Here is a 23,948-nt window from a genome sequence, read left to right on the forward strand (position 1 = left end):
AGATGTTTGGTGGGTTGCATGAGAATTAACTCATGGATCCTGTATGGTCATGGGCAAAGAGAGTTTGGGGTCTACCTCAGTTAGAAAAACCGTTTCACATTAGCCCATCGTTGATCCTTTTCAATTTTGAATTGGAATCCATTGTTCAACACTGGAACGAAAGCCATAAGGATCAGATTTTATGACATCCCGCTACATGCATGGACTTTTTCAACAATAGAGGCTCTGGGGAAGTACTTTGGGCAGGTGATTGAGGTCCAACTCACGGGGAATCACGACCATTGCATGGCTTTCGCCTCAGCAAAGGTTCTCACTTCAAACTGGAAATACCAGATTCCATTTATTAGCCTTAAGGTAGAAACAAAGAGCTATCTGGTAAGAATTCAGGCGCTAGATGTGGGGACGAATATTAATGAAAAGCAGCATGTTGGAGAAGTGATTGAAGCGGGGAAAACAATGGGCATCGAGAGGAGGCTGTCAAACGGAAGTCCAGCGTGCCAATGCCGAAGGAAAAGTTAATCCGTGATAATAAAGGAAAACAATTTCTTGACAAATGAAAGGACAAGGAAAAAAAGCCGTTGAAAGATCCAGCTCCCGAATTTGAATTGAATAGATTACCCCTAAACAAATCATAGGTGTTGAGATTAGAATAACGTCTTTCAAAAAAAAAAATGATTAGAATAACGAGCCCTCAAAGTAAAGAAGGAAGGCTTGTTGTGAAGGACAAACATAGTGCATTAATGTTTAGGACAAGTGGCACACGAGGGATGGCCAACAGAAATCGAACAAGTGACAAAAAAGATACGGAGTCGGCTGGAGTCTTGACGGGCTCCAAAAAAATAAATGTTAGCTACAAAAAGGATTTTGGAAAATCTAATAGGAAAGAAGATGACAGGAGTCATAACCAAAGGAAACGGTCAAATCAGCCCAAAAGCTGAAAAGTTTCCGTATTGGAAAAGCTTCCTCCATGCGAGGTGGCCTCAAGCTTGAGGGCCATAATCATTACTGACACCCCTTCAGGTTACTAAAGGTGGTTTATCTTTCTTTAAAAGAAAGCTACAGGGTCACCTTATAAGGAAAAAGAAAAGTAGTATGGGAGGATAATCCAGTAGAAGAAAGCAAGAAGGTGCCCAAGGATAAGGAGAAGAGGACATATGAAGGTCCACCAACGCCCAAAGAGAGAGAGATGGAGATAATAAAGCAAGAATGTAAGGAATTCAAAAAAGCTGCGAGAAAGAATGCAGAGGAGCTCTTCCGTTTGATAGGCAAGAGAAATGTTAAAGAAGCTTGTATCGCGGTTTACAAACTTCCGCACTTTAAAAAGGCCTTGGAAGAAGAACGGAAGGTAAGGAGGCAGAGCTAGGAATCAGAACAAAAGGGTTCAAAAATGGAAAAGGAGCCTATAGTTGACACTCCTGAAGAGGAATTCAAAACTTCCAGGGAATCGCTAGAGGTGGATCAGAGTGGAAAGGTCAGGAGTTTTCAAGCCATGAAAGAAGTCAATGCCTCTGATGAGGTTGATGAAATGCTATCTATAGGTGATATCTTCGGGGTAGGATATGAAGAGAACTCAGTAGAGCCGAAGAAAAGGTTCTTGGGAATGGAGAAAATGGATTTGAGTGAGAAAAAGGAAAAAAGAAAAATTCAGGGTTGGGGGTTGGGGGAAGGGAGAACCTATTGCTCCAAGGAAATAGAGTCTTTTTCTCCTATGTATATAGTTTTTTTATTAGGAGCTTTTGGGTCTTTCTTTTCTTTTCTTTTATTGAGTCTAAGTCTCAGGGTAAAGCCTTTGGTATTGAAGTTAGGAGAAGGAAGGTCTGTCTGCAGCAGTTAGGTGCTTGGAGGGTTTTTGGGTATGTTGGAATTATGGTTGGAAGAGTCTGTTGTTTTCAGGTTCTAGATGTTGCTAGGTGTTAAAAGAGAGAGACTAATAGTGGTGGTTGTTGTCTCATCGCAGGAGTGTTTCAAAATTGGTGGTGTGTGTGGTCAGCGTGATGGTTCCTTGTTGGAGATTAAGGGTTAAGTCGTTCTTTACTTTCTTGGTTATGGTGTAATTATTCCTTAGGCGGGGGATGCCTTTATTGTCTGTTTTCATCTCAAATGTAAAGGAGGAGGTTTAATGTGTGAAATTGGGTTCCTTTACCAATCGGGAGAGCTCTAATGGAAGCAAAAACCTCTGCTCCTTGTTCAGATGCTGAGCTCTCATGTTATCCAGGTGGGGTGTAGTAAATGAAATAGATCCTCACTAGCTTGAGAGACCATGGTCTTTCATTATGTGAGGCCTTTTTGCCCAGATGTTTTTCTCATCTGTTTTTGTGATGGATGTTTAGAGTTGCTAGAAAAGGGGTGCGGAGTTTTTAGGTTGTAAAGTTGGTGAATAAAGGAGGAGGTTCATCGTGCGGAATTGGTTACTTTGCCAATCGGAAGAGCGCTGATGGAAGCACAACCTCTAGCCATTGTTCAGATGCTGAGCTGTCATGTTATCCAGGCGGGGTGAAGTAAATGAAGTAGATCCTCAATAGCTTGAGAGACCATGGTCTTTCGCTTTGTAAGGCATGTTTGCCCGGATGTTTCTCTCATTTGTTTTTGTGGTGGAAGTTTAGAGTTGCTAGAAAAGGAGTGCAAAGTGTTTGAATTGTGAAGCTGGTGGACGATCCTTTTGTACGATCACAGTGGAGGACAGATCCTTATGGTTTTGAAAGGGGTTCCTTTTTTGTTTGGCGGCAGTGTGAGGATGGCATGGTGCATGATGGCGCGACCCAGACTTTTTTTATTTGTTTACTCTCAGTTTTCCCGACTTAGGAGCAAGGCCAGGCATACTCGATACTATGTAATGCAAGCTGGGACCTCTGGTCCCCAATGTACCTTTCATAGTACCAATGAAAATATTTGTCATCTTTCAAAAAAAAGGTTTAGGGTTAGGGTTAGAAGAGGCAGGGGTCGGAGAAGGGGGGCCGGGAGGGGGGGGGGGGGGCGTGAGAGGGGGGGCAGAGGCAGGAGGTGCGAGGAGAGGGCCGAGAGAGAGAGAGGTTTAGGGCATGGAGGCGAGGAGGAGAAGGAGAAGACATGAGATCTTCAATGGAGGTCCTTTAGGGCACGCTAACCCTAGGGCTCTGATTCCATGTTGACAAAAAGAATTTGAGAGAAATGAATGAGTTGAGAGGATCTCCCCCTCACTCGTATATTTATATTAAAGAGCCACAGGTACAAAGTCTATTATGCCCTTAGGCATATTACATACTCTGACCATATGGAATCATTAATTTATAAGAATAGCAATGACAAGAATCATCTACCAATTGTGTTCACTTTGAACATAACCTGTATTGGTTTGGCACCAATGATGCAGCATTGCAGCCCATGTGTTCTTCAGCTGTTTTAGCATGTTAACAGATATAGTGGCTGCCTTGGCAATTTAAAAAACAACATATAAGTCCAGTTAGGGAGAAGTATACAGATCACAGATATAAAAAATGTATAAGGACAGAAAGCTGTTTAGATGGCAAATTAGAAAGACACAGAGAAAGAGCTCTACAACCCTCAACACATCCTGTCATTCAGAAGATTTGAGGAAGTAACTTCAATTGACAGACTGCCCAAGGTGGGCTACGGTGAAAGCGAATGTTTCTTTACATATTATAGATGGTGGAATTTGCATTTGTGAAGACCTTTGTGGAAAAAGAAGTCACCAAATGGTAATCTATTATGAGTGCACCTTTTCTTATCAGCAGTAAAATTCAATTCTAAAAATATAATATTTGCATGTCAATCTCTTCTAAAAAAAGGCATAAAAATCACATTAGGCATTCAAAATCCATCCACTTACATACACCCATTCTTCAGATGAATAAGTGTACAGAACATTAATTTCCGAGGAAAACAAAGGCTATAGCAGTTACCTGATGAATAGTCATTTCATCAAGGTGGATCTGTGCATAAGCTGTGTCTTTCGCCAAAGCTGTTATATCACTGTTAAACAAATAATGCCCCACAAATCAACCTTATATGTTAGAGTAGCAAGCGATAACACAATATGTACACACACACACACTAGATAAGGAAATATAAAATGGACAATAGTAGACGACAAAATATTACCTTCTAGAATATATATCCAGTAATGCATCATTGTCATCAACTATTGGTATTGAACTAACTTGAGCTGCAAAGGCAATCACAAGTACAGCAAATAGTAGATGGTCAAAAGAATAATTTGGTGAAAACAAGACAAATAAGCTTTGTATTAACATTGATAAAAAATGATTCTTTATACTTCTTTACTGTTAAAATGTAAAACATTAAATAATGCCATCTCCAACAGCTTAAGCTTTCGGAGTACCTGGTCGTTTTCACATTGTATCAGACCCAAAGGTCCTGAGTTCAAACCTCCTTGATAGCAAAAATCCACATGCAATGGCCAAACCCAAAAGATGGGCCACATGTGCCACGTGTAGCCCAACCCTAAAAAAGAGGGGCCACACGTGAGGGAGAGTGTTAAAGTATAAAAGATTAAATAATGCCTTCTCCAACAGCTTAAGCTTTTGCAGTAACTGGTCGTTTTCACATTTACTATGTGAGAAACATTTTAGTTTCCGTTCTTAATGAACGGAATTAACAAAACAGGAAACTGACAGTAATGAATCACATTCTCTTCCAAGTGAAATATGCAAAACTGAGACAAATATAGGAGAACCAAAAATCATGATTTATTGTAGTCACAGCATAGTTTTAAATTTCCACCGAAACCGACATGAAACGACTGAAATGTTTCCATTTCCATCCCTACGAAAACCGAAACCGAAACCGAAACGACTGAAATGCAACCAAAATCGCAAGTGTAATAGTGCTACACCATATCACTATGTATTGCATTATTAGATTTATATGAATTGCAAGTGAATTGGGGTACATGTATTATATAAAAATATTTATATGAATTACATGTGAAACATGGTATGTATTAAAATAAGGCATGTGATGTCGCGCATGTCACTACCTGTTCGACGTTTTTAAGAGATGATGGATGGTTGTCTTGCTTATGTGATGGTTTCTAAGTGTGTATTTGTGCTTTTTCTAGCATTTCCCTTAGTTTCATTATTTTTTTGTTTATATTTTTTCTCTTGCAGTGTTATTCATGATCTTTAAATTCTATCATTTGCATGTTTCCGTGATTTTACAGGATTTTCACCGAAATTTCCAACTGAAACCAAAACGTTTTTGTTTCCCGAAATCGAAATTTAAAATCTTGATAGTCATTAGCTGATTCCAATTAAAAGGAATATTTTTTCCAGCAGCAATTAATCACAGTAAAACCAGAAACAAAATTCTAGTCTCAATAATAAGAAATCTCCTCTTTTTTTTAAAATCCCATAACAATACATTATAGAACCAACCCAAAATGTCATTATATGACCCAAAATTACAGAAAGGTCCCTAAATAATCTCCGTACTTAAATATACATAAGCATTCCTAAAATTACACCACAAACGCCAAACCCTTGAGTTAAAAGAACAATAAATGATTAAATTTTAAGAAAATAGTTTACAGAAAACAACATTCACATGCATGCGCCTGTGCCACATCATCCCTTTAGTGATTGGGAGAGAACTCAGCTGAAGCGAGTTGAAAGGTTGTGATGTCTAGCTATTTTCCCTGATTTTCTCATTTTCCCATACTTGCTCATTGTGTGCCTTATTTATAATTCTCCTACTGTTCTTGGTGGGGTCCGATCCAGAGCATCTGATTACGAGAGGAAGCAGGCCCATCCAAAAGTTGTGCGACGGTCAGAGAGGCTCAAGGCCAGGGGCACCCAAGCGTGTCCACTTGTATATGCGCCATTCCCATCCACAGCATCTCCATCCACATACCCAAAAGATAACTTTTCCATTTCCCATGATGGTAGCTGTTGATTGGATGTCCATTGTCAATTTAATATAGCCGCGGATTACATATCTGTTTCCAACTCACAATAAACGTGGATTTTGAGTCCTTTTCCCTGCTCAAGCCACACCATGGGATTGCTTCCCAACCACTTTTTTTAGTAGGTAAGCTGGGATTGAACCTCCGACCTCCACGTTGAACTGTTGAAGAACAACGCCTTGACCACTGAGCCAAAGGCTCAACCCCAATTGCTTCCCAATCACACGCCCAAGTCATTCCATATTTTCACTAAAGGAGATCTATAATTCTGCTTTAGACATTCCTTATTTGCATCAAAGGGGATCCATATTTGCGACCAGGACTTTCCACATTTGCTTTTCCACACCCATCACATTGCTTTTCCCTCCTAGTTATTAGTTATAAAAGAGGGAAGTATGCATTATAAAGTGAAGGCTTTATTGGATTTTCTAAAGCAATACAAAGAAGGGGAAAATGTCAAAGGTTTTCCTTTTAACTTCTACAATTTGCACTAGGTGCGATTGTTGACCAACCCTGGTGAAAATGCCCATTCACGCATAGTCAGGCTACATTAGTTCTGTAGTTCTACATGGATAGTATAATGGGTATCTCTTCATGACACCAATGATTACACTGACCAACCTAAGCTTCATGCAAAAGATGACCTTGAAATTTCACGATGTGTGCCCTGAACTCTAATGCTTTAACTCCCGTGTTGTGAAGCATCACCTTCGAATCATTACAACGCCCTGTTTTTGCTTCATTCAAGTATGATCCAAAAATCTCTTTTTTCCTTCCATGTTGACCATTGAACACAGCTTATTTGCCCTGTGTGATCACATAATCTCCTTTTTCCATCAACCCTTCGAAAAGGAGATCAACTCGACCCCAACTTTTCCTTCCTCCTCTTTTTTTTACCATTTTTCTAGGCGTCTTCCATTTTTTCCAATGTCGATTCTTCTTTTTTTGTTTTCCCTCTTTTCCATTTTTTCAGCGTTGATTCTTATTTTTCTCTCTTCTTCCTCCTATTTTCTTCCTCTTCCTCTTCTTCTTCCTCTTCTTTTTCTTCTTCTTCCTCCACTTCTTCCTCTTCCTCCTCTTCCGAGTTGCAGCGATGGTCGTTGACGATGTGGGAGATAAAAAAACCGAAAAAACAGAGAAGAAGGGGAGAGCATTTTGGTCTTTTTCATTGTATGGAGCCAGACGGACATGAAATCAAATAAAATGCCATTCACCTGTCAATTCAGAAATATAATGCAAGTTATTCATAAATTACTTTTCTTTATCATGTTTTTCTGAACTTTTTATTTTTTTATGAAACAACATCGGAGCAACTCACTCTAGTCACCTAGCCTCAAATGTAATTCAATTTTTGATGGGATCATGTTTGCATTAATGATTATTTTTTTCTTTCTTTGCTAAAAAATCCTAATACACCTATATTGAAATAATAATCAAGAACAAGATTTGATGAAGTCCTAATTAACATGCATATCATTCAATTAGTAAGAGAACAGAATATCTACCTTGAACTAACAAAGATAGTGCAGAACTAAGAGACGCATTTGGTCTCAACATTGCTAATGGTCGTCCATTTGATTCCCCAATCCTTGGAACCCATGTACCCAAAGGTATTGCACAAATTGGTTGCTGCAGAACAGGCAAAGAGCTAGAAGAATGTCTGAAATGCCTGCAAATACCTGGAAATTAGAAGGCCCAAATGTTAGCAGTAGATCATATGCTTTAGAGAGTAGCAAGCCATGGCATAAATCTTACATTTCAGTATTCCTGAAAGCGATGCAAGATGTAGCAGCTGAGGAAATGAAGAATCCTGTGATGAAGAATGGATAATCGGAACTGTTGCCACTTCATTTTGCAGGATCTTTATGGCAACATCTTTCAAATAATCATATGGACCAGCCTGCACGTAAAAATTGGATATTAAAAAGCATGAAAATACAGAAATGATCACACATTAAAATATGAGCAGAGGAGTTAACGACATAATTAAAGGGTACAGATAGAGAAAGGATTAATCGAATCAATTATTAACAAGATCCAAAAAAAAAGGCTAGAATACAACCATATAAGAGAAGTCTGCACCATAACTTGGTTTTAGAAGAATACCTGGAAAGTGAAATTAAAATAACTAAGGCAATATACCTAATCATTAAAAATCATGCTGTACCAGAGTAAAGTTTCTCATACCAATATAACTAAAAGGATTTCTTCCATCAGAACTTAATATTGTACTAAATTTACAGTGTGCACCAATTCAATGACATATCGTCTTTTGATTAGAGAGACACAGATTTTCTATCCCAAACATTTTTTTTTTCAATTGCTCTATCTCAAACATGTTGATAACCAAGTTTTTATAGTACACTAACCACTCATTACGAAGATCCATTCATAAAATTATACTCAACTCAACTCAACTAAGCCAATGTCCCAAACTAGTTGGGGTCGGCTAATGAATCCCTTAGAAAGTTTACAAGAAGAAGGTAAAAGGAACTACCCAGCTCAAATTGACTAAGTTGGGTTCCTCTACATGGATCATTTTCTTCCATTTTCTCTTATCCAAGGTCATTTTCTCTGTTATGTTCCTAGCTATCAAGTTTTTCCTCACTGCTTCTACCCAAGTTGTTTTCGGTCCGCCCCTACTTCTTTTTACTCCATCAACTTGGCACGACCACACGAGTTACTTCTTCTCACTGGAGCATCCAAAGGCCTACGTTGGATATGCTCAAACCATCTTAAGCGGTGCTCTCTCATCTTATCCTCAATTGATGCCACCCCCACCTTTTTACGGATGTCTTCATTTTTAATTCTATAAAACCTTGTGTGGTCGTACATCCATCTAAGCATTCGCATCTCTACTGCACTCATCTTATGCACATGCTGCTTCTTCGTGGCCCAACATTCTAAGTCGTACAGCATGGCTGGCCTCACAGTTGTCTTATAAAACTTTCCCTTCAACTTGGTAGGTATTTTACGGTCGCACAGAACTCCTGAAGCATGCTTCCACTTCAACCAACCTGCTCTTATTATGGGGTTAACATCCTCTTCAATCTCTCCCTTTTTGTGTAGGATTGAACCAAGATAGCAAAAGATATCCCTCTTAAGTACCTCCTGTCCAGTCATATTTACTACATCCTCACCCCGCCTCCTTACATTACTAAAGTTGCACTCAATATACTCTGTCTTAGTCCTGCTCAGTCTTAAATCTCTGGATTCCAAAGTAGTTCTCCATAACTATAACTTAGCATTAACTTCTGCTTTTATTTTTCGATTAATACCATGCCATCTGCAAATAACATACACCACGACACCTCATCTTGGATACCTTCCGTAAGTTCATTCATAACTAGCGTAAAAAGATAAGGGCTTAGAGCTGATCCTTGGTGTAGTCCTATTGTAATTGGAAACTCACTAGACATGAAATCCGTAGTTCTGACACTAGTTACTGCTCCATTATACATATCTTTAATCATATCAACATATTTAGTAGGCACTTTTTTCCTTTCAAGGACCCACCACATAACATTCCTGGGAACCTTATCACAAAATTATGTTATTCAAATCAAGGAAGCAGGATTCTTCCCTAGGAGTGGAGAACGGCGATTCCCCGGTTCGCGAATCCGAAACGGGAATCTTCTCGAATCCCCAAAAACTGGGAATTCGGATTCCCAGCGACTCCCGCTGAATCTCCGGTGACTCTCCAACGACTTCACGATTCCCGCTTCCGACCATTCCGGGAGCCTTCGATTCCCGTTTTGATTCTCGCTTTCGATTCAGGCAATCTTGATTTAAATATATATCACATTCTACATTGAAAAACCATAATACATAACAGTTCTTGCAGATCTATTTACCTTGGTTGGCCAGTTTGGATGAGAAAGTGTGGTAGTAATACTTGTCAAAAAAGAAAAAAAATATGAAGCAAGAATACGTAGGAAGCAAGAGTTTAGTTAAAGACTATATGAAGAAAAGAGAAGATGGGATCGTATGGAAACCTAACTTTAGAAGGAACTTTTTCGATAGGGAGATGGACTCTCTATTGCTAGATTGGTGAAATTATTAAAAGAATGTTACATTAAGCAGGATGGGAAAGATAAAAAGGATATGGACCCGAAATTCATCTGGTAACTTCTCAGTCAAATTGTTCTACTTCAACATAGTGAATTACCCTGCATCTTCCAAGGTAGCTAGAGTTTGGTCATTCCAGGCACCCCCACGAGTATGGTTTTTTGGATGGGCGGCGCTAAGGAGAAGAATTCAAAGGTTTGACTTACTTCGAAAAAGGAAGATGATTGTCATTGATCATTGTGCCTAATGCATGGAGGCAAATTACTTGGTAGATTTGGCATGTTTTGGGTCTTCATTGCGAAGTTGCTAGAGAAGTATGGGGCAAATTACTTGGTAGATTCGGCATATTTTGGGTCTTACCAGAAAGATTGGTTGACCTTCTGATATGTTGGTCCTCAGCCCCTTGGAAGCAGAAAAGAAAAACGCTTTGGAATGTGTCTTTCCTAGCCACCATTTGGGTGCTATGGAAGGAAAGGAACGCAAGAGTATTCAAAGGGATTTCTCAGAACCCGGAATCCTTATTCCTTAGAGTTTTAGCTCTTACAATATCATAGGTGAAGATCCTCCCTTCTTTTAGGTTTGTTTCTGCTAATGATCTATGGGAAGGGTGGTGTGGATCGGTGGTTTCTAAGTCGAAAGTGTCTCAAGAGTGGATCCCTCCGCCGGAGGATTTTATGAAACTCAACTTTGATGGTTCAAGCCAAGGCAACCCAGGCCCAGCAGGAATTGGTGGGGTTCTTAGAAATTGCGAAGGAGAGGTCTTGTGAGCTTTTGCAAGCCCCATTGAGAGAGTCGATGCCACGAAGGCCGAAGTCAAAGCAGTTCAACAAGGCTTGAAATTATTAGAAAGACATCGGATGGAAAATGTGACAGTTGAAGGAGACTCGTTGAATGCCATTAGGTGGTTGAAGAAATCTAAAAATCCGCCTTGGAGATTTGTTCACCTTTTTAATGAAATGTTTGACTGGATGTCTCGCCATTCATGGTCATTTATTCATGTTAGCCAATTTGCTAATCAAGAGGCCGATCGCCTTGCGGGAGTTGGAGTTTCTAAGGAAGCATTAGCTCTCTTTGACTCCCCCCCCCCCCCCCCCCCCTCCTTTTTTTTGAATGGTAAAGATAATTTTAAAAAATGTCTTTTAATTGACTCTCTTCCCCCTTAAACTCTCTTTCTTGTTTCTTTTTCTTTTTCTTTTCCTTTTTCCTATTGTCGCTTTGTATTTTGACCATTTCGGTCCTTTTTCAATAAAATTGGCTAGCATTATCAACTCAACTCAACAAAGCCTTTGTCCCAAACTAGTTGGGGTCGGCTAAATGAATCCTTTAGAAAAATTTCATGAAGAAGGTGAAAGGAATCTACCCGACTCTAGTTGGGTTCTTCTACGTGGATCATTTTCTTCCATTCTATCCTATCCAAGGTCGTGTTCCTAGCTATCAAGTCTTTCGTCACTGTTTCTACCCAAGTTGTCTTTGGTCTGCCCCTACCTCTTTTTACTCCATCAATTTGGGACGAGTCGCCTCTTCTCACCGGAGCATCCAAAGGCCTACGTTGGATATGTCCAAACCATCTTAAGCGGTGCTCTCTCATCTTCTCCTCAATTGGTGTCACCCCCACCTTTTTACGAATGTCTTCATTTTTAATTCTATCTAACCTTGTGTGTCCGCACATCCATCTAAGCATTCGCATCTCCGCTACACTCACATTATGCACATGCTGCTTCTTGGTGGCCCAACATTCTGAGCCGTACAGCATGGCTAGCCTCACGGCTGTCTTATAAAACTTTCCCTTCAACTTGGTAGGGATTTTACGGTCGCACAGAACTCCTGAGGCAAGCTTCCACTTCAACTAGCCTACTCTTATTCTATGGTCAACATTCTCTTCAATCTCTTCTTCCTTGTAGAATTGAACAAAGAAAGCGAAAGATATCCCTCTTAGGTACCTCATGTCCAGTCATATTTACTACATCCTCATCCCGCCTCCTTACATTACTAAAGTTGCACTCCATATACTCTGTCTTAGTCCTACTCAATCTAAAACCTTTGGATTCCTAAGTAGTTCTCCATAACTCTAACTTAGCATGTACTCCTGCTTTGGTTTCGTCGATTAATACTATGTCATCGGCAAATAACATACACCACGGCACCTCATCCTGGATACCCTCCGTAAGCTCATCCATAGCTAGCGTAATAATATTGCAACCATTATCAAAAAATTGTTTGTCGACAAATCTGCCCATTTTTGCCCTCCACTTTTGGAGGGGTTAGGATGATCCAATGGACTAGATTTTTGGTACACACCCTATCTATGATGGGGCCTTGCAAATGAATGGTTTGGATCACCACAAAAAATGTGGGACCCATGTGTTTGGGCACTAGGCTCATATAAGCTTATATGAGCTCAAGCTCACGAACAGTTTTCCCATATACCATTATCAAAAAAAAAAAAAAAAAAGAACACGTAGGAAGCAATTGCATGAAATGATATTGCTTTTTTCTCTCTAAAAGTAAGGACAAAGTTTGAACACCTGACCTCAACAGTTTTCCCATATACCATTATCAATAAAAAAAACTTTGAAAATATGAATTTATATTCCAACAAGTGACTTAGCATATTTAGTGATTGTGTAAACATAGAATACGTTGATTTGACAAGACAAGACAAGACAAGACTATACTCTAGATTTGGAAAAATAAATATTTATATGGAAAAAGTGGTGATAGTACAAATAGTAGAATTGATCCTCATTATCAACATCAGAAAGGAAAGAGCCCAGATTGACAGAAATAAGTTGGGAGTACAGGTTCATCAATCAATGCCATTAAAGAAATGGCGTGCATTAATCAATAGATTAAAAATATTTGAACCCCCACAAGTACAAAAATGAATCATGTAGTTGCACAAATGTTGATCGTGGAAGACATGGGACTTTTCAGTGAAAAATCTTTGTTGGTGATGTTCAAGATCCATAATTACCAGCATTATGTATACACGTAGATGAGTGAGTACATATACACAAAAACACATGAGCAAATGTATGCATGCATGCACCATTCAAAAAAAAAATGTATGCACGCATGTGTAAATACAAAAAGAATAGCATAAGATATTTGGAAAGATTACAGATAAGGTCAGAGTAATGCATAAATAATCCAAACCTAGACTCAATACAAGGGCCTTATAACCCCAGTGACATTCTCCAATAACAAAATTAATAGAATAACATGCTTCGAATTAAATCAAGATGATCGTCCCAGAAGTATCCACCAAAGGGCAAAAAAGTAACAGAAATAGCACATTTAAGTCGTGAAACTCAATGCTAGGATGGCTAGAGCAACAACTGCTAAGTATATACTAACATAAAGACCTTACATGGATTAAATGGTTTTGAAACGGTCTAGCATGCACATCAAGTTGTCTACTTTGTTGTGATTTTCCCTCCTTCCAAGCAGATATTGTATGTGTCTCAAGCTCTTCCTCAGTGAGATTTGACCCATGATTCCCAAGCTGCAATTGTCGAAAGTTTAGAGCATTCCTACAATGTTATCTCACTTACTTTTGCCTAAAAATGTTAATTTCTAGGCTTAGTCATTTAACATATTGGAGGTTGTACTATTAACAAACATTCAAATACCGCATAGACAAAACTTAGGATGAAAAAAAATCCACCGACAATGCATGAACACCCAATTACGAGATCAACAGGCCTAGCATGTACAAGCAAGTAAAAGGAAGTTGCAAATTTCAAGACAACATAATAGTTAGGAATACGAAAAATTGCTAATGTGAAACGGAAGAATAAGCGTAGTGAAATTTTACGAGATCAATTATTTTGAGCTAGAAGGATAACGTAAAAGAAACTGAGAAGCAAAGAACACAGATCCAAGTACATACGATTAAATAAAGCTGCAATTATGTTATTATTCTATAATTTGTTTATAATTTTTTATTTTTGATTATATATGAATGAACCTTACAATTTAATATGATTTATGATTCAACCCTGTAGCGCCGGTTCCCGTGGGCGCTGCGCCGTCCAAAATTGGGTGCCTACAGACCCCTATTACAATTTACAATTGGATTCCAATTTTCAAAACACTGCTCATGGCATATGAAACAGAGCATGAAAGAATTTAATGACTGTCCATTGGCCAGCCATGCATATCAACTTCAATAAGTTAGGTAACGCCATGTTGAGATGCTACCCAAACACCACTATAAAGGACCTTTTTAAAAAATGCAGATGCAGATGCAGGTATGGTTAACTGTTGAAGCCACTATTTATTTAGATCAGACTCCAAGAGTGTACTTGAACAATAACATCTGAGATGATGATATGATGGCTTAACATCAACATATTCCCACATGTTAGTTATCTGTACGTTCCATGGACCATGCTCTTGTGCGCTACCATGGTCATCAGAAAGAAATATATTCCTACCAATGCTTGGGGGTTCAATAGGTTTCACTGAGATAATGCAGCAACACTTTCAAAATCACCTGCAATGCTTGGATATCCCTAGTTCAGATGCATTAGCAAGAACTAAACAAGAGGCATTGCGGAATAAGACCAACACACTTAGACATGTATGCGATTGGCATAGTGACAGGTGGCTGAATTCGAAGACGTATAAATATTAAACTCTTCCAATCAGGTTTCTTCAGTGATTCTCATGAAATATTTGAGTAGCCTTGTAGGCCCAAACTTAGCCAGGCACTTCAAATACTGCAACTAAAGGTTTGCTTCTCCTTCATTTACAACACATTTTGTAAGTATAAAAAAAATAGTGTATGTCACGTGTTAAAGATGTATATGCATAACTAACTCTTTCAAGCTCATGTTACATTTGTTAAACAAGAAAATTAGAGTAAAAGATGAGAACACATCTCTGCATCCTCTGGACACAAATTTCTTTGGGTTACTAAAGGAATAATAAACATATGGAGCCATTAGACCATTGGATTTTTATTTTTTTTCGGAAAATGGTAGCTTATTAAGGGAAAGAAAGACCGAGATGATCGAAATACAGCGAAAAGAAGAACAATAGAAAGAACAGTCACTACAATAAAGAGAAAATCATGGCAGGAGTGTAGCAAATCCACCCAGTATCCCCATCTCGTCAACACCCCCCCCCCCCCCCTCCCTCTCACGACGTATTCCTCTCCCCTCACGCACGCACCTCTCCTCCCCCCATTCTCTGTGCCGTAACCCCCCATCCCAACCCACCCTCCTTCATAACCCCCATCCCACCGCTCCCTTGCCGTAACAAACCCTTGACGTAACCCTAAAACCCTACTCCTCCCACACCACTCCTTAATCTCCATCCAAATCCCAAATCCTGGCCAGATCTCTCTCTCTCTCTCCCCCCCCCCCACACCCTTCATCCAATACCCCAAATACCCCAAATCCTCATCAGATCTCTCTCCTAACAATACACCCTCCATCCAAAACCCCATATCCCCCATCCCTACTCCCATTTCTAACAGAAATCCATTCTCATTGCCATTATCCCCTTTTGGATCCACCCTCCCATTTTCATTCCCCTTGCCGTGATTCCCAAATTTTCATATCTTCTATAAATCCATCCACCCTCACCCAAACTCTCAAATAAAAAAACATTTTCTAAATCCCTAAATTCCTAACCCCTTTCTTTATGGTTTGAGCTCTTCTCTCTCCCTGTTCTGTGTTATTGGCGGCTCCGGTTGATGTTGTTGCGCCCTCTTTGTTGGTTGGTTGCTTTTTTTTGTTGGTGCTTCGGAGCCGTGTGATGTATGTAGTTGCTTTGCATTGCTTTACGCATTCGATGTGGTTGTGGTAGTTTGCATTGCTATACGCTTTGTTGTTTGTGGCTTGCCATACCCTTTATCATGGCTACCTCTTCTTGTTTTATCGGAGACGTGTGCTGATGTGTGGCACTGTGGTTGTCTGTATTGTTGTTGGTGGCGGTATGGACTGATTGTGTTGTCGTTATCGATTGGTCGTTGCTAGAGCTATCTCTCATGTTGGTTGGTTGGTTGATCAGGGGGGTGCTAATTTTATATCGCCCCGTTGGTTGGCTGGTCGGTTGATCGTTGTTGTGGTGAGCTGATTTTATATCGCCCAATTGGTTGGTTGTTGGTTACTCTCACCTTCTGGTTGTTGGATGTCGGCTAATGTCTCCTCCTATGACTTCGGCGTTGTTAGTTGTGCGCGCCTATGGTGTGCTCATTTGTCGGTGGGTCGTTGTTGTTTCCCTGCTGAGGCACCTCTGTTCTAACTCTTAGTATGCAGATCAGTTGGCCGTTGTTCTAATTCAAAGGGAGGCTCTGTGGGGATCGCTCTGGCAGTAATCCTACTTCAGGGGGAGGCCGTTGTACTCACTGTGGTTGGGATGGCCACTCCGTTGCCTTTTGTTATGCTTTTCACTATGTATTCATCAAACTGGAGTTTGAATATTATAGTCTTTGTAACAAGCTGGAGTTGTATGATATATACACATACACTCCAGCTTGAGGAGGAGTGTTGAAGGGTACTACAGTCTTTGTACATTTAACCCTACTTTGGGCTCTTATATACATCATATTACATGTGAGTGAGCTCCTTAAAGGAGACTCTTCTTCTTCCTTTCGTTATCCACAATAACAAAGAGTCATCCTAGTATGATGGGGTTTTTAAGTGCCCATTGATTTATAGCTATCAGTGGGGTTAATGTCCATGATTGAAAGCACCCATGAGGATAACCACAGATTGACAATTAGGCACCACCAAACTGAACCACGCAAACAGATCCACGAATATGGACATTAAAAAACTGATAGGAGTCACAAAAAACATAGGTGTGCTCTGCAATGAGCTTAAATATGCCTTATAGACCTATTCCCTTACTTACATGCCGCTATATATCTTGGGTGAAATAATAAACACGGTTATCATGTTCACCATAGGCAAAGGTCACAGCCTGCCTGTTCCATAACTCTGAAGCAAAATCATTTAACATGTACACACGAGCAATAGAGGGGGATCCATATAGTTGAAGAGTCATCCTAGTATGATGGGATTTTTTAGTGCCCATTGATTTATAGCTATCAGTGGGGTTAATGTCCATGATTGGACGTGCACCCAAGAGGATAACCACAGATTGACAATAAGTAGGCATCACGAAACTGAATCACACCAACAGATCCACGAATATGGACATTAAAAAAACTGATAAGAGCCACAAAAAACAGAGGTGTTTTGACTCACATGCAAGCAATGTATGCCTAAACTTCAATATTTGTTGCAATATAACGTGCAGAAAAAGTAATGGAAGTTAGGAAAGCAGGCAAAACAGCTGGAATAATTCCAGAAGCATATAGCACAAACTGACGGATAGCAAAGGCTAAAAACAAACAGCGTGAATCAAAACACAAAAAATAGGGAGAAAAAAAACCGTTTTTTAATGCCTACATGTGTGAACTCAAAAACAAGGGTAGGAAACCCATTGAAATGGACTGATAATCGAAGGAATAAACTCTCGCTGAAATAGACTGATAATAGAGATAAAAACTCAACAAAATGTGCTCCTATTGGGAGAAAACAGATACACAGACAGTCTGTTTTTATGCAAGGTTCTTCACTCGGATGTTGTTTTCAAGGTCAAACAAAGAGTACCGATAGCCTTCAGGATTAAAAAAAAAAAAACCAGCCAAATAGAGGATGCAATTCTCAACGGAACCTTACAAACACAACCAAAAACCAGATTTCAAGAAATATGGCCATGCATGCATGAAGAAACCCAAAAACTCTCTTTGCTTGTCGTAGATGCATTGTAAACTTGTAACGGAGAAAAAGTGTAGATTTGCATCCCAAATGGCAAAAACAACACCACTAAATGCAAATCCCTTCCCTTCTTTCTAGAAAAAATAGGGCTGGCCTCAGTCCTCTTGGCTGATGTCAGCAATGGAGACGACCAGAAAACACAGAGAGGGGATGGGGGGAAGGCTAGCCAAGGAGTAGATCTCATACCATGATGCTGGATGGCATTTTTAGGGTCTATGGAAGAAGAAATGAAGAGGAGCAACAGAAGAATAAACAAATGAGAAGCGAGAACAGTACAATATATAGACATAAGGAATAAACCAGTGTCTCCTCCCTTTTAATAACTCATATCGGATGCATTGTTACAATGACTAAAATAGCCTTAATGAGGGGCAAGGAATAAAAAAGAATAAATGACATGTACATAACACTTATATACACCTAACAGCATTAACAAGTTCAAACTTAGCTGTGCTATGACGAAGAAATTGGCTCTCTCAAGGTCTAAATGATGGTGCACAATATGCGGGTCATGCAATGGGCGCTACAAATGTCATTCTTGGATCAATAGGAAATCTGAAATAGTTCAATTGCTTAAATCCAATATATTTTATATTGCATTAATACATTCTATAAATAATCCATATCACTTAGTTGATCCCGCAAATTTCATTTTGAAAAAATCACTACAATAGGGGAAAGAAGAGAGTTGCTGAAAGCCATTTTTCAATCCAACAGAAGCTCAAAAATGGAATTAGTAAGTGAAAGGTTTATGTGTACTAGTGTTGGTAATTGTAGTATGCATTGTCTATCTACGTAATGAAAGGAACTTGTTTACATTGTTTACATAGGGTATAAGAGTTGTGGGGCGTACAGTGATAAAGCATCTCGAGTATTGATAGTAGAGAAACTAGCTTATCATTACCAAGCTTGACAATGTTTTATTATTATTGAAGTGAAGGGTGATGATATAATAAATAAAACTAAAAACTATGTCCCTAGACTGAGATGGTCCAGGAAGCCGGGAAAAGACAAGCAAAACAAAGAAAAACATAAAACCAATACAAAGGATCCTCAATGAGGGAAAAAGTCAAAGACCACAAGGCCAGATCTCGCTACACCACGGTGAGCAAAAGCTTCTGCCTCACAATTGTTAGAGCAATAAGTATGCTGAAAAGTAATGGTGTGAGCAAGAAGTATGCTGTAAAGTAATGGGGTGACCCCAAAATTTCCTCCATCTGATCTGTGAACCGACCAGGGTAACCCTTCTGATCCTTAATTAAACTTTGAAGGAATCCCCCTCCACGATCAAATAATCAAGAAGAAAAGGGTCTAAAAGACGAATGCCATGCAGCAAAGTGAAGACTTCTGACTTATTAGAATCAGCCATCCCAATAGGTGTAGAGCAGGACCAACTCACCACAAAATCTGCATTGTGTAAGACCGCCAATACCAACAGGGTCAGGGTTCCCTTGGCTCCACCCATCAAAATTGAGTTTGAAGAAAACAAGAGGCAGAGGAACCCAACAGAGTCTATCATGTGAGCGAAATGAACTTTGTTTTATTGCATTCCACGAATATGGCAAGCAAGACTCTGACTCGCATAAACCCAGGGTCAAAGCTGCCCATCAAACAATCATAGAGAAGATATGATGGTGAAAACATCCAAAGTTCATGATATAGCCACTGAAAATCTTTCAATTGCTTTCCTTCCAAATCAGCCACAGAACCACAAGAACAGCAGAATACCACAATGTTACAAGAACTTTATCTCTCCTATTTCCAACTTCAGATCTTGAAGAAAAGAACTGGATAATAAGATGCATTGATCGTCTCCAAGAACTTTATCTCTCCTAGTTCCTACTTCAAATATTAAGAAAAGAATTGGAAAATAGGGTCTCACAGAGGTTTGAATTTTTATTAATTAGAGTTGAAAACTACAGTCCTAAAACATGTTTGAGCTCCATTTTCCAAGAAATAAAATTCCCCCCGTTATGTGACTTTGATTTATCTTTTATGCGAAGCTCTAGTGTTTTCTCTCAATGGAACACAGATGTTTGTAACCTCATACACGAGTTCAAAGCACAAACCCTCTTACAAAACTATGGCTTTATAATTTTTAGAAACCATGCATCAATTGTGAAACGGCCTTGCAAATGAATATAGTAGAGCAAGAAGTGTCAAATCTAGACAATCATGATCATATATAGGACTTTTCAAACCAATGTTACCTGGAACGCGGTTCGTTCCGGTACGTGGTACGATGGTAGCCCGGTACGCGGTACGATGAGGGTATATATATATATATTTTTTCATATATTTTTACAAGAATGTCATTCCATTGTACACATACATTTAATACACAAAATATAAAAATCTCATGTATGTCATACATATTTTTTCAAAAAGAAAGCTCCCGTTGGAATATATGAATATCCTTCCATAGTCCATACTATATCCGTTTAATAAAAATAAATAAAAAAACCTCATGTATGCCCTACATATTTTTTTTCAAGAATGAAGCTCTAGCTCCAATTCAACCCAAAAATATATATAATTTGTAGCTCTCTCTCCATCTCTCTCTTAGTCTATATGCATCTCTCTCTTTCTCTCCCGCGGGTCGCCGCGGTTCGTCATTTTTTGTGATCCGGGTCGCTAGCGAACCACGTTTGGGATCGTGCAACCCCGGATCGCGGATCGGAAGGCAAATGGTGAATCCGGTAACTATGTTTCAAAATGGGTCCATAACAATCCCCAATAGATAAAGAAGTCCCAAATTGTAATATTTATTCAATTTTGAGCTGTGGAACGAAAAGATCAATGTCTACTACAAATGTCAATTGAAAAGTAGATGGAACAACATAAAATGCCCTTCCTTTAAATTAAGAATAGTCAATATTTACATTAACAAAAAAATCAATGCAAAAAAATAAACATTTCCATGCATACCTCCCTCAAGATTAAAATGAAGTCCAACGCACTGAGGACTCCAACAAATTGCCCCTTGTAAGAGTCCCAAAGTGGAGCCACCGGAATTCCCTGGAAAAAGCTTAATTTCAAAAAATGTATGCATGCCAAGTTGCCAACTACATATTACATATTCACAGACATTAAAACAAGCAAAAGGAGGCATATGCGACAATCAGGTGTCATTTGGATGTAAGTGATACATTTTCATTGAAATTTTCAAACTTGGTGGAAATCTAAAATGTTAAACAATTTTCCCTCAAATTTTATTGAAGCTGTCTTTCATGGCATCATGTATTTCCCAATGATGTCAATTTACCTTGCTTGAATAACAACCTACGTGCTTTTGGAAATTAAATTTGTAGTGTCTGGCTGAAAATTTCATGGTAATCAAAATGTGTTGATAATTCCAGAGCGCATTCAACATCAAAATTCAATTCTGCAAAAATCACATTTGACCTTGTGGGATCTGCTACTATTCAGTTTCCTTCCCTCCTATCCCTCATGACCATCAGTAGTGGAATAATTCCTTCAAATTAATAGAGATACTGGACATAATTCACATGGATATAGTAAGTCTCGCTTTTGGCTCCTTTAATGGTAGTCTTTACATATTCTCCCTTTCACTCGTAGTATGGGGAAGTAGTGGACTCTAGGGATACTAATAACTGAGTTGAGTGATCGAATTGTATCAATTGCTTACTGAATCATTCTACGAAGCGTATTAAAATAAAAAAATCTACTGGAATTCAGTGATAATGAATATGAACCTTTCGATCCAATAAATATTTCAATGATTTGACTCGCATGTTCGTATTTCGAATCTCAAAGGAATTCACATGATAAGAAATTCTTTCCAACCTAAATATTCCTTCTTTTTTTGAATAGTAGCAAGATTACATTCAAAGGTCAAAGGGGCGACAAAGAAAGTCAACCCAAAAGATAAAATAAATATAAAGACAAGAAGGGAAGAAGAAATACAAAAGAAGCTCAAAGTCAAGGAGGCAAAAAATCAAACCACTCCAACAATTGTCTACTCCTACCCTACCTAACCGATCTGCCTTGCTGTTGGCCGATCTTCTAACATGATTAAAACTAATAGATGACCCTTCAATTTCGTCCAGGATCTCATCAAAGAACTGAGCGAACCTCCAGGGGGAACCGAACTAAGCCAATGAATAGTATTAAGTGAATTCCCTTCCACTATTACTCTGTCTATAATGTCCTTTTCCAACTGAAAAATGCCTTGGTGAATGGCTCTAACCTTGGATTCACTAGCGTCTGCTATTCCAATTGGACCTGAAAACGTCCAAATAACATCACCCTTGTGGTCCCTAAGAACACCTCCTATGCCAGCCTGGCCTGGACCTGGATTACCAGTACCGGATCCATCAAAATTCATGTAATGACCCAGATTTTTCAGAGTCGCTTACGAAAAAACACAATAAAACATTTTTTTCTTAAAACAACTGTACTAAAGAGAAATTCAATTAAAAGCAATCTTATTTCATATGATTTCAAACCCATTACATCAATTATTTCAACCTACTACTATCATTGTCCATGAACTAAAAATAAAATCAAGATAAAACTCAAAGTCAAACAAAACTAAACAATCTTCGACATGACCATACTGTCACTCCAAATCATGATCGTTCATTCCCCTCCTACTCAAAACCTGTGAGTAGAAAAAGAGACTCAAGCAAGTTGTATACATCTATAGTGGACTCATATAATAAAAGAAATATAATGCAATTGCATTACAATAATTTGCTAAATATATCAAGCGACTATGAAAGGTAAAAACAAACAAAAATGAACATATGAGTATCTCTACATGAGAGTATGAAGAATAGCTAAAGGTACCTAAGCATGAACAATAAAAGTGTCTAAGGGCATGAAGAATAGCTACATGAGAGTATGAAGAATAGCTAAAGGACTCATTATATGTCTGTTGGAATATGTAACTTGCCTAAGGGCATTTAGGACTTTGTACATTCTTTTATGTTTTAGTATAAAGATATGAGTCAGGGGGGTATTAACCCTAACTCATTCATTTTTCTCTCTAAACTTTTTGTTAACATGGTATCAAAGCCTTAGGGTTTCTGATCCCTAGGGTTCTCTATCAGCCTTCACCTTCTCAGCCACCCTCACATAGCCGAAACCTCCCTTCCCTCTCGTCGCGAAACCCTAACCCCAACCCCAACTCCAGCCAAACTTTCATCTGAGGCAAAACGGTATACTGTCTTTTTCTTCTTGAGAAAGAGTCGTTCCCCCCGCCCGTGGGATTTTTTTTTTTCCCAGCTCCCAATTCCTGGGTTTGCAGGTAAGCCTCCCCCCCCCCCCCCCCCCCCCCCAGTTTTTCAACCCACATCATTCTTCCTCCTCTCCCTTTCATCCCTCTATAAAACCTAAAACTCTTTTGTCCCTCTTGTTATGTGTTAGATCTTCATATCTTATTCTACTTTGATTCTTGTTTGTCTTTGCGGCTCCTCTTTATGCCCCATGGCTTCCGTCTTGTCAAGCTTCGTCGATGACCATCATTCTTGGAGCCGCGTCTAGCTTTCTTGGCGTGTCCTAGTTTGCCCACCTATTCAGTTATCTACTGTTATTGTCTTGGTTTGAGTTGTCTGTTTCTTTCTTGCTTTTTGTTATGGAGGAGGTGATTGACCATCCTTCCACAAGAGTGGCTCCTGGTGTTCATCCGACACCCTCTTTGGCGTCTTCTTCGTCATCATCTCTCTCTATGGATGGATCATTCCTACAGATCACTACTGTTAAGTTGGATGGGGCAAACTACATTACTTGGAAAGAAGCCGTCGAGAAGTATCTTATTGCCCGTGGGAAAGCCCACGTCATTCGTCGTGATCCTCCTCCTAAGACAGATCCCACCTTTGATCGATAAGAACAGGAGGATGCTCTTGTTTGTACCCTTTTGTGGCAGAGTATGGCCCCTCACGTCTCTGGGCCATTGATGCTTCTGCCTACTGCGAAACGGATCTGGGATCAGGTTACTCTTCTTTACTCTAGCGTGGCAAACATTAGTCGGATCTGCTCTACCTATTCTGAGTGGGTGCGTTTCCCCCGTGGTGATCTCCCTCTTGCCACCCATTACAGCCAGATCGTTGGCCTATGTCATCAGCTTGATGTTTACATGCCGCTTACCACGGATCTCACAGAGGTTGCCCGTCAGAGGGACCAGATCCGTGTTGTGC

General features: G+C 39.4%; 1 protein-coding gene across 4 annotated transcripts in view; it reads right to left on the reverse strand.

Moving 5' to 3' along the window:
• The window catches only part of LOC143853307 (sucrose nonfermenting 4-like protein), a 59,053-nt gene that overhangs the window by 15,623 nt on the left and 19,482 nt on the right, over positions 1-23,948 (reverse strand). For 3 of the 4 annotated variants that reach the window (XM_077363025.1, XM_077363024.1, XM_077363023.1), the window contains exons 7-12: positions 20,716-20,805; positions 13,359-13,493; positions 7,676-7,820; positions 7,426-7,599; positions 4,099-4,162; positions 3,900-3,969 (exon numbers count right to left, since the gene is read on the reverse strand). In XM_077363025.1, coding sequence (XP_077219140.1) covers positions 3,900-3,969; positions 4,099-4,162; positions 7,426-7,599; positions 7,676-7,820; positions 13,359-13,493; positions 20,716-20,805 — 678 coding nt within the window. Of the gene's footprint in view, positions 1-3,899; positions 3,970-4,098; positions 4,163-4,339; positions 4,462-7,425; positions 7,600-7,675; positions 7,821-13,358; positions 13,494-20,715; positions 20,806-23,948 lie in introns of all 4 variants that reach the window. The other variant, XR_013237071.1, reaches the window with a different exon arrangement.

This window comes from Tasmannia lanceolata, unplaced genomic scaffold (genome assembly GCF_043159265.1).
Source record: "Tasmannia lanceolata isolate RefF3 unplaced genomic scaffold, GAP_Taslan_0.1 ptg000019l, whole genome shotgun sequence".
NCBI lineage: Eukaryota > Viridiplantae > Streptophyta > Magnoliopsida > Canellales > Winteraceae > Tasmannia > Tasmannia lanceolata.